The 11,657-nt window shown below is 48.9% G+C and overlaps 1 protein-coding gene across 1 annotated transcript in view; it reads right to left on the bottom strand.

The window, feature by feature from the left end:
• The window catches only part of AIF1L (allograft inflammatory factor 1-like), a 25,384-nt gene extending 16,584 nt beyond the window's left edge, over nucleotides 1-8,800 (bottom strand). The window contains exons 1-2 of the mRNA XM_006834884.1: nucleotides 8,770-8,800; nucleotides 8,502-8,563 (exon numbers count right to left, since the gene is read on the bottom strand). Of these exons, the coding sequence (XP_006834947.1) occupies nucleotides 8,502-8,563; nucleotides 8,770-8,800 (93 nt within the window). The remainder of the gene's footprint in view (nucleotides 1-8,501; nucleotides 8,564-8,769) is intronic.
• Nucleotides 8,801-11,657: the final 2,857 nt, after the last annotated feature.

Raw genomic sequence — 11,657 nt, 5'->3', positions numbered from 1 at the left:
ATGTTAGGTATTTATTGTTATTCTTTTCTAGCATTTGTTTTATATCATCAGTTTATAACTCCGTCTATCGAGCACTAAACAGATTAAGAGGAAAATTGTCTCCCTGGGACTTATGCTGGTTATGAGTTTTGTTTTTCCTTATTTCCTATCCCATTTGACAGATGGCCCACCTGTCTACCTCCTACCACTGTCACTATCTCCAACCTGTCCCAAACTAGGAGAGAAAACAGGCTGGTCACAGTTTTCAGGGCAAAGAAAATCAATACAGGAGTTACCTTTCCTGTGGGCAGAGGCAGGAAGTTACTCCAGGGGACAGGGAACCACTCTCTATCCCTCTAGTGGGACAAGGGGACAGATGATTTATTCTGCCCCATCCCCTATTCCCTCCCCCTCTTCTCCCACGCCAATCCACTGTCCCAAAACACAAGAGTTTCCACTAAAGAAACTACTGTCAGACTCCCAGGCATGAAAGGTAAGCCTGGAGGCCTCAGTGGCCTGGTCAACCTCTAGCAAAGAGCCAGTGAGTCTAGGGATAAAAAACAAGTCTTGAGCACATCAGTCAATCCCTGGGGACCAGAACCAAGTGTCCACAGGCGAGGCCTGGAAAGTGACAGAGCTGTAGAGATATCTGTCCAGTCCTAGAACCTGGGACTCCTCAAGGCATTCAGCTTGTTTTCCTTGTTCTATAGCAGGGGAACTGAGGCGCCAGAGAAGGGTCTTGCCCTCAGCCTCAGTGGTTGGAAGCCCCCATATAACCACACAAATTCCCTGGGCACAGGATGTGCATGGTGAAAGGATAGGGGAGGTTGACTCAGGTTGGCTGGGTTCAAATCCCAGCTCTACCGCTTACTAGCTCTGTGACCCCGGACAACTTGCTTTGCCACTCTGGGCTTTCCTCATCTTTAAAATAGGATCATAATTGTTGTTGTTATTAAGTGCTGTCGAGTCAGTTCTAACCTATAGCAAACTTGTACAGGGTTTTCAAGGAGGAGCTGATGGGTTTGAACCACCGACCTTGTGGTTAGCAGTCCAGTGCCTATCCTACAGCACCACACCAGGGCTCATAATGATAGAACCTCCTAACTGGGTTATTTAGTTACTAGTATTGAATGTTAGCAATTATTATAATCCAGATTATCCAAACTCAAGTCAATAGACAAGTGTCTGTGTGTGTTGAGAGTGGGGTAGGTGGCAGACAGAGAAGAGACCCGTCCCACAACTTTTGACCCTCAGGCTATCCTTTATTGAAAGCAAGCTTTGTTGTAATTCCTCAGACTCCTGCTGAACTTGCAGTGATGGGCATCCACATGGGACAGTTACTTATCTGTAACTTTTGATGCACGTCAGAATGCTCCCAACAGCTCAAGCTCAATGTTCAGGCTCAGAAGGGTCTATTTCCAAATGCTCCTGGGCAAGTCTGAGGTTCCTCAGATGCTGCAACCCCTAGATCCCTGCTGCCAGCCTGACTTTAACTCTCTTTCTGGGCTGGATCAGCATTGGACTGAAAGCCACAAAGTCAGCAGTTCAAACCCCCCAGCTGCTCCTTGGAAACCCTAGACAGGGTTGCTGTGAGTCAGTTCTGACTCGACAGCACTTAACAGCAACAACCTCTAGCACCTGCTGGTGGACACCGGCTCCTGGCTCTCCAGGTTCATCTTTTATATTAGCTGCAGCAGAATTTTGGGTAGGCAGACATTACTATCTTAGAGGCCATCCAACGGGTTGGTGACTGAAGCCCTGAGCAAAACCTCAGGATGGGCAGTACCATGTCAGGCTGTAAGGCCTCTGACACATCCCATAGGCTCTTAAAGGGTCTGGGCCAGACCACAAATGCCCAAGCTGGTGCCAGGCGCACAGCAGGAGCCTGTAATGTTCATCTACAAGAAGAGCGGGCTCAAATTCCCCACGGTAGCTCTGGACACTGTGTCCTTGCCAACAGACAAACCAGCTAAAGAATAACACCCCACCAAGTGCACAAATGAAGCAGACCCTGCAGAAATTCCATCTCAGCTTCCTGTGACATGGCCACACTGAGGTTGTAACTGGCCAGCCCTGTGGGGACACTGAATCCTCTGAGGTTCACGTGGCTGCTTATCACCATCTCCCTTATAATATATTAAGGAAGAGCAAGAGACGAGTGCTCGGTGAGGCCAACTGGTCACATTCAACACGGCAGGGACAGGGTGGTACTGCCAGGTACACAGGAAAAGAGACACACCTGCATAGTGACTCAGTTCTCAGGGGTCCTCCAGTGCTGGGCCTGCTGGGCCCAACTCTCTTCCCAGGACAGATGGCATGTGGCTTCTGCAATCATCGTAAGGCACCTAAATGCTAGAGGGAATGTTGAGTGTCCTTCATTCGACCCAGGAGGGCTGGAACATCGGGCTAGTAGCCAGAGATCCTTATCCACGTGTGCAAGAGAGGGCTGAGTCAGTTAGGCCGCAGCCGCCTGGGGGCCAGGGGCCAGGGGCCAGGCAGGTTACTGGCAAGTCTGGAGGCAGACAAACCTGGTTTGAAGCCCAACTCTGTTGCTGCCTGGCAGGGTGACTATGGGCAAGTGACTTCACATAGCTGGGCATCTTGTTTCCTCATCTCTGAAATGGGACCTAAAACTCTTCAGCACGTGGGGATGTTTACAGATTGTCATTGAGTATCTATGACTGGAGCGCTATGTTGGGAGGAGTCAGTGAGATGACACATGCCAAACATTGGGCAGAAGCAAGACTCACATTATTTCCTAAAGGAGCCTGGCCACTGTCCCCAAGGCAGGGGCACTCAGATGGGCAGCCCACCAGCCCACTGCTTCTCTCTGTCCCTATGGGAAGCTGGAGAAAATTTCTTCCATTACCATATAAGGCCAGGCCTAGATGGCCTGGGGTCACCCACCATGCCATCAGGGCGCTGGGAATGTCAGCTATGTGGGGGGAGTGGGAGACTGAGCTGGTTCTGACGGCTCTAGCAGTGCTGAGAATGTACTCATGCATACACACACATCATATCACATGGGCAGGGAGGTGAGAGAGGGCATTGGCAGAGGAGACCCAATCAAAAAGAGTGAGAGAATGGGATGGGTTGCAGTTGTGGCTGTTTCAACCCAGGCAACTTAACCTCTGTGAACCTCATTTCCTATAAAATGGGAATTGGTTGGATGTTTGATTATGTGCCATGGAGTCGGTTCTGACTCACAGTGACCTTGTACAGGGTTTCCGAGGCTATAATTCTTTCTGGGAGTAGAAAGCTTCATTTTTTTCTTGCGGAACAGCTGGTAGTTTCAAACTGCTGATCTTGAGGCTAGCAGACCAACTTATAAACCACTAAAATGGGAATGGTGGTTGGTGGTTATGTGCTGTGTTGTCGGTTCTGACTCACAGTGACCCTGCAGAGGGTTTCTAAGGCTGTAAATCTTTACGGGAGCAGAAAGCCTCATCTTTCTTCAGCAGAACCACTTGTAGTTTCAAATTGCTGACCCTGAAGTTAGCAGCCTGATTCGTAACCACCACGCTACCAGAGCTCCTTCAAATGGGAATAGTAGTACCTATTTGGATAAGTTATTAGGAGATTACCCAGCATGGCCTTCTCCAGGAAAGGACATCATGCAAAACAGAGGAAGACCCTCAACAAGATGGATTGACATATGGCTGTCGTAAGGGGTTTGTTGTTGTTGTTAAGTGGCGACGAGTTGGTTCTGACCCATAGCGACCCTGTATAGGGTTTCCAAGGAGCGACTGGTGAGCTTGAACCACTGACCTTATAGTTCAAACGGCTTTGCAGTCTGGCGCATTACTCACAGCGCCATACAGGGCTCCCACAAGGGGCTTACATAACCACAATTGTAAGGATGGCGCAGGATTGGGCAGTGTTTTGTTCTATTGTACATTGCTCTGAGTAGGAACCAACTCACCAGCACCTTAACAATAACCTCACAGGGTTAGACTGAGAATCCCATGGGCGAATGACCACAGGGTGCCTGGCATTCACCAGGCACTGAGCGATAGCAAAAACCAGAGTGAAATAAGAAAAACTGCATTTTCATACAGCTCCTCCCCTTTTTCCATTAGAACTGGTGTTGTTGCTATTGTTGTGTACATTGAGTCAATTTAGACTCATAGTGACCATACAGGACACAGTAGAACTGCCCCATCAGGTTTCTGAGGCTGTAATCTTGATGGAAACAGATCGCTAAAGTTTTTCTCCCTTGGAGCTACTGGTTTCCAGCCACAGACATTAAGCCAAGTGCTTACCCACTGTATTCCCGGGCTCCTTCCGGGACATGTGGTTGTTATAATTATTAAGTGTCTTTGAACCGGTTCCAACTCATAGCAACCTTGTACACGGTTCCTAAGGAACAGCTGATGGGTTTGAACCATGACCTTGCAGTTAGTAGTCCAGTTCTTATCCTACAGTGCCACACTAGGGCACGTCTCAAGGCTCCTTCTATTTTTACTCTTGACTCCTTTATAATAACAATAGCTGAGACTTAGCTACTCTCTGAAAGCTGGCAGGCCTCAGGGAGGAGAAAGTCCCCAAGTGAACAGGGGAGCTAGTTCAGAGAAGCCCCCAGAGCTGCCTGCCAACCTGGGCTCTGCAGTGCCCAATAGTCAGCCATAGTAGCAGTCATGGTCCCCCATGAGGCAAGGAGCCATGAAGCCCCACGTGGGTAACAACAGTCCTGCCTCCCCAGAGACTCAGCTCAGTCCCACCCCCCAGTAGCCCTGGTCCAATGGGGCAGTTGGACTACATCCCAAAAGAAGGTAGTTTGAGCTGCCAACAGAGCCCCCTTGCGGAATCCTCCTACCCAGGGACCCTCCACTGTGGTTGTGGTCTTAAACAGAGTGATGGCTGCAGACTGCAGAGCACGTTCATCTGTTTTCCTCCTACCCCATTTCAGGAAAGGAGCCCTAGTAGTGTGCTGTGGGTTAGGCACTGGGCTGCTAACCAAAAGGTGGAGGGCTCAAACCCAGTCATTCCTCAGGAGACAGATGAGGCTGTCAGCTCCCATAAAGATTTCCCCAAACAGAGTTGCTATATTCAAAACTGATTTGATGATAGTGGATGGGGGTTCCCATTTCAGGCAGGAAAGACTAAGGCACTCCTAAATTTAGAGATTGAGCAACCAATATGAGCCAAGATGTATCTCAGGCTCTGCCCTAAACTCCAAATAAACAAATGTAGCAATCAAAACAGCTGCCAGCTCTCCTAGGTATTTTACAATAGATAATCTCCCTGAAAAATCACAACTCTACTCTTGTTATCTCTTTGGGAAGAAAGAAGTTCAGAAAGGTCAAATTGCCTGCCCAAGGTCACATAATCAGTGAACTCAATGCCTCCTCAACTCACGCCTCTGAACTCTGACTATACAAGTGATCTATTTGGTTTAACGCTAGAGCTTCCTTGTTCCAGTGGCAGCAGCTTGGGTTCACAGGTCAGAGATCAACACAGCATCCTGGGCAGGGGGAAGGACTAGACTACAGACTATGTCACTGGCTCCAGGGTGGCCTGGAGTAAGCTGCTTGCCCTTTCTGGGCCTGACCAGGTGCCTTCACCTCCTCCAGTCCAAAAGTGTTGTGTGTATCAGCCCCTAATAGCCATAGGTCCCTTCCCCTTCCTAAACCAAGTTGACCCACTTCCCAAAATAATCCTGTAGCCTCACCCACAACCACTGCCTTCCCAGGGGTGGTGTTGGCATGGGAAGTCCCAATACTCTCAGTTCTGGCCTGTGTGACTACGGTCACCTCATCCCATTGTCCAGCTGTCTCTGGTGCAGGGTCCTGCTGCTTGTGGGTGGATTACGACAAGCCCAGAAGTGCCTGGCCAAGCAGCCCCAAGGGCTGAATGAGGTCAGGATCTCAGGCTCCTGTCCAGAGGGCAAAAGCAGTCAAGCCTGAGATCAGGCTGATTGCAGAGAGAACTGGGATAGACTCAGCAAGTCTAGATCCCGGAGAGCCCTAGCCAGACACTCAGGCAACTTTTCAGCTATCCTCAAGATAGCCCATGAGATAGTATATTGATGGGAACAAGAGGGTCCTCAGAGCCAACAGAGGATCCTTGCAGCCAGCAGCAGGAAAACTGAGTGACTGTGGTGCTGTATAATAAGCACTCAGCCACAAGGTCAGTTTGAACCGAAAGGTTGGCGGTTCAAACCCACCAGTCACTCCTTGGAAACTCTATACAGGGTCACTATGAGTCAAAGCCAACTCAATGGCACTTAACAAGAAAATCAAGGAAGAAATCAAGACTGCAAGCCCCTAGCAAGAGATACTACACCTTTGCCCCACCCCTAGATCTGCCTAAGTAGAGCCTCTTTGTGGATACAGCTCTGCCATCAGTTAGGAAAGAACCTGGGAGATTGTCCATGTCAGTAACCAGCAACTCTAGTACCTTTCACAGCAGTCTTTCCACATGCTGGACACTGCCTAGGCACACTACATGCCTTCTCTTCATTAGGCTGGGAGAGAGCTATTATAATATCTCAACCCCAATGAGACCCCTTGTGAAGACACCCAAAAGCCCACTGCCATCGACTCCATGTTAGTGTTGTAAGTGTCACCAAGTTGGTTCTGAGTCACTGTGACCCTGTATAAGGTTTCCAAGGAATGGCTGGTGGGTTTGAAACCCTGATCTTGTGGTTAGCAGTCCAGTGCGTATTCTATTCTGACCATAGCAACCCTATATAGGGTTTCCAAGAATGTAAATCTTTAGAGGAGCTGGTAGCTTCATCTTTCTCCCTCTATGTGGCCAATGGGTTTGAACCACTGACCTTGTGGTTAGTAATCCACTAACCTACAGCACTACCAGAACTGGTAAATGATGGTGGATCTGAGCCCAGGTCTGCTGTGCGCTAGTCACTGGCTGTGTTGTTGTTAAGTACCATGGAGTTGGTGCCGACTCATAGTGACCCTGTACAGGCTTTCCGAGGCTGTAAATCTTTATGGGAGCAGAAAACCTCATTTTTCTCCCGCGGAATGGTTGGTAGTATCAAACTGCTGATCTTGAGGTTAGCAGCCCAATTCGTAACCACTACACTACCAGAGCTCCTTAGTCATGGGCTGTACTGTTGTTGAAATTTGGTCAAGTAGGCCTGGACTTTCCCATATCTTCTAGAATGCAGACATTAAGCAAGCATTTAAGGGATAACTCCAGGAGTGGCGCTGTAGGATCAGCACTGGACTGAGAACCGCTAGGTTGGCAGTTTAACCTACCAGCTGTTCCTCAGAAACCCGATTCAGGGTTGCTATGAGTCAAAACAGACTTGACAGCACTCAACAACAACTTTGTGTGTAGGACCCTGGGTAGCACAAATGGGTTTGCGCACAACTACTAACCTAAATGTTGGCAGTTTAAATCCACCCAGTGGTGCTGCAGAAGAAAGGCCTGGCAATCTACTTCTGTAAAGATTCCCATCCATTGCCATTGAGTAGATTCAGACTCATAGTAACCTGAAAGACCAGAGTACAGCTGCCACACAAGGTTTCCAAGGTTGTACATCTTTACAGAAGCATACTGCCACATCTTTCTCTCATGGAGCAATTGGTGGGTTTCAACCTTTCTACTAGCATCCAACTCTTTGGTTAGCTGCCAATGCTTAACAACTGTACCAAGAATATCTCAGAGAGCAGTTCTACTCTGTAACACACGGGGGGGCGTCATGAGTTGGAATCAACTGATGGCAACAGGTTTACAGTGTGCCTGAGGACAACTGGGAATATTTCTTCATATAAACCCACCTGAATGAGTAATCCCTTCCAAAAACTAAGAAGAAAAGCATCAACTTCCTAAGGAACCAGTCCTTTAAACTGGAGTTGGGGGGCGGTCAGGCACACCACCAACCTTTGCCAGTGAACCAAGAGCCTATATTATTATGGTAGGGAGAGCACTGACTTGGGAGTCCGGTCCTGTACAAGGAATGCTGCGAACTCTAAGGGCAGCCATCTCACTTCACTGGACCTCCTTTCCTTTTCTCGGTCGTAAAACAGGTATGCTCCGAGACCTCCTGCGGAGTCCCTTCCAGCGCCAAATCATTGTCGCCCATACATACAAAGGATTCAACAGGGAAAGCTTTTTCACATAGTGGAATGAAACCTAAGCTTGTATCACACTAATAAGAAGGTTTCTTTAAGGATGTCATGATTTAGGAAGCTTCCACAAGTCAAGTTCCAGCCTGGGCTGGCTTTGGAGCTTCTAGGCCAGCCGGCCCCACCTCTCAAGTTGAGAGTAACAACTTGCAACCCGAGACGCAGGGACCAGAGCTGGGAGGGAGCAAAGGGGGAGCAGGGTGCCTACCTGGGGTCGGAGGCAACAGGGGCGGGAGTGGAAGGAGAAAATTGGGGCAAGCCCAGGGAAGATGAGGAAGGGGGAGTAGACTTTAATGTAGTCACAGCCTGGCAGATGGAGGTGGGACGCGCCAGGGTGGAGGGTGCGGGTGGCGTGCGGGCTCTGGCCTCGCGTAGGTTGCCTGCGGCCCCAGGGCTAGAAAAGCGAGGCGGGCGGGCGGGCGCGCTTACCCGGTTGATCTCTGCCAGCCTCTTCTCTTGCCGGGCTTTTAGCAAGCCAAACGCCTTCCCTCCTGAAAGAGACAAAGAGGCGGGCTGAGAAGCTGGGGGCCTCCCAGGACCTCACGCTGACCTCCCGCGCCAGCTTCCCGCGCGTCACATACCCCGCCACCCGCCCTGGGCGCACAGGTGGCGGGGCCGGGGACCTGGGCGTACGGGACTGAGGGGAGTGGGCGCGGGACAATAAGGATCTGCGGGGGGACAGCGGAGCGGCGCCTACCTTGGAACCTGTTGCTGAGCGTGACAGACATGGTGAGAGCCGGGCTCTAGTCGCCTCGGAACTTCGCAGCAGAAACTCAGGACTAGGAGGGACGCGCGCCAGGTCCGAGCTCCGACTGCTAGTGGCGGCGGGACCGAAGAGAGGAGGGATGGCTTGGGGCTGCCGGACACACCCCCTCCTTCCCCCATCCTGGCCCGCCTCCCTTCCCGCCCCGCTGCAGCCCCGGCCGACAGCATCAAAGCGACTATTATGAGGGATGGGAAGCCCGCGCGCTGGCCTCTCTGCTCTCTGCTCTCTGCTCTCTGCTCCTAGGGACGGAACCCCAGGGGGACCTCGGACCAGCTGCTTCCCTTCCCCGAGCCTCTGGATCCTCATAAATAAAAGTGATCTTAGTATTTACTTTAAAAAACAAGACGTGGTGGCACAGTGATTAAGCGCTGCTATTGAAAGCTTGGCGGTTAGAATCCCCTCAGAGGTTCCGCAGGAGCAAGACCTGATGATTTCCTTCCAGAAAAGATTGTTGTTATTGTTAAGTGCTTTCAGTCGATTGACCCCACAGCGACCTTGCCTCTGGTTTCCAAGGTGCGGCTGGTGGACCTGAATAACCGACCTTGCAATTCAAACTAACCTTGTAGTCTAGTGCTTATCCTACAGCGTCATACCAGGACAGGCTAGAAAACCCTCTGGGATAGTTCCATCACATGAGGTCACTATGTGTAGAAATCGATTTAATGGCACACAACAAGGACAATAATACAATGAAAATAATGGGGTCATATGCCAAGATCAAATGCCAACACTCAGGCAGAAAATAAGCACTCAACAAAATGAGGCTGCTAGGAATATCTCTGGTAGCGTAGTGGTTACGAATCGGGCTGCAAACCTTAAGGTCAGCGGTTCGAAACTACCAGCTGCTCCGCGGGAGAAAGATGAGGCTTTCTACTCCCGTAAAGATTTACACCCTCGGAAACCCTGTACAGGGTCGCTATGGGTCGGACCCGACTCGACGGCACTTAACAACAACAACAAAGGAATATCATTGCTGTTTGGACAGTATAAACTCTCTGAAATGAGGCATGAGGTTCTCAACTTTTATTGTTAATTCTGGAAAGAAAAAAATATAAACATGTGTCATTGTTAAGGGCCATAGTAACCCTGTATAATAGTGTTTCCAAGGAGCATTTGGTGGGCTTAAAACTGCCAACCTTTTGGTTAGCAGTCCAGTGCTTATCCTGTAGCACTACATTAGAAAAGAACATGTTTAGTTTTCTTTAAGAAAAGGCATGTCTAATGCTGTTATCTAGCACTGCAGGATAATGCACTCAACCATAAGGAACCACAAGGTTGGTGATTCAAAGTCACCAGCTGCTCCTTGGAAACCCTAAACAGGGTCACTATGAGTTGGAACCCATGAGTGATTTGACAGCACTTAATAACAACAGCAAATGCTGTTTTTACACGGAATATTTTACACAGAAATACCACAAGTGGATGGCTTTAACGACCAGAAATTCATCCTCTCACGATTTGTTATTGCTGCTGTTGTTAAGGGCAGTTAGTTGGTAAGCACTCAACAAAATGAGGCTGATGTGGTTGTCACGGTCCTTTGGATAGTATAAACTCTTGGAAATGAGGCATGAGGATCCCAACCTTTATTGCTAACTCTGGAAAGATAAATATATAAACATTGGTTGTTCTTGTTAAATGCCATCAAATTGTTTCTGACTCATAGTCATCCTGTATAGGGTTTCCAAGGAGCAGCTGTTGGGTTTGAACCGCTGACCTTGCAATCTAGTGCTTATCTTACAGCGTCACACCAGGACTAGAAGTCCAAATTCTGAGTACACCTCTTGGAAAAGGATTTCTCTTTGTCAGCTCTGGGGAAAGGTCCTTGTCTTCTTTCAGCGTCAGTAATCTTTCCTTTCCGTAGGCCCAGTATTTCTTAGAGATCTCTACACATCTTGGCATCAATCTTCCACCAGATCTAGGAGCTTCATAGTACAGGACCCCAGGTCCAAAGCACACAGTCCACCTCTATCTTGGTGGTTGTTGCTAAAGACCATCTAGTCAGTTCTGACTCATAGGTGTAGTAGGTCCTTCTTTACGGGAGCAGAAAGCCTCATCTTTCTCCTGCAGAACAGCTGGTAGTTTCGAACTGCTGACCTTGCGGTTCGCAGCCCGATTCGTAACCACTACACTATCAGAGCTCCTATGTTGTTGTTGTTGTTGTTGTGAAGTGCCATCGAGTCGGTTCCGACCCATAGTGACCCTGTATTGGGTTTCTGAGGAGCAGCTGGTGAGCTTGAACCGCTGACCTTTCAGTTCAAATGGCTTCGCAGTCTGGCGCATTAACCCACAGCGCCACACCAGAGCTCCTATAGGATACATTTATTACATCATTTAACTCTCAAAACTTTAAAACTCATAAGATTCATAATCCCATTTTACAGAAAAGTCAGGAAGCTGAAGCTTGGGGCACAAGTCCATCAAGATGAAAACTAAGCCTCTAATTTTAGGAAGAGTAGGTTCAAGGTGCAGAAACCAGGGACTCAGCTCATAACTAGAGCAATTATTTTGTCTATTGTCCACATCAGAACATTTCTTCTTCATTTTTAACTTGGTATTGTGAATTGACTCAAGGTTTGCAGATCAGATCATCAGTCCCACCTTCAACAAATCCTACACTTTGTGTCATTGCAATGACTGCAGTCCCTTCCATGTACCACCAGTTAACAGTATGTATCTCTATTCACTTTAATGCTACACTCCTCCCTGTGTCTCCCTCTGCCTTCATTTTTTCTGTGCCAACCTCCCTTTTGTTGTACAATGCCTTCTCCATCACCCAAGTTAACATATGTCTGCCTTCTACCCTGTGAATAACTTTCCCT

This window comes from Chrysochloris asiatica, unplaced genomic scaffold (genome assembly GCF_000296735.1).
Source record: "Chrysochloris asiatica unplaced genomic scaffold, ChrAsi1.0 scaffold00014, whole genome shotgun sequence".
Taxonomy (NCBI): Eukaryota; Metazoa; Chordata; class Mammalia; order Afrosoricida; family Chrysochloridae; genus Chrysochloris; species Chrysochloris asiatica.
The sequence above is the reverse complement of the archived record's forward strand: the minus strand, read 5'-3'. Positions and strand labels throughout refer to the sequence as shown.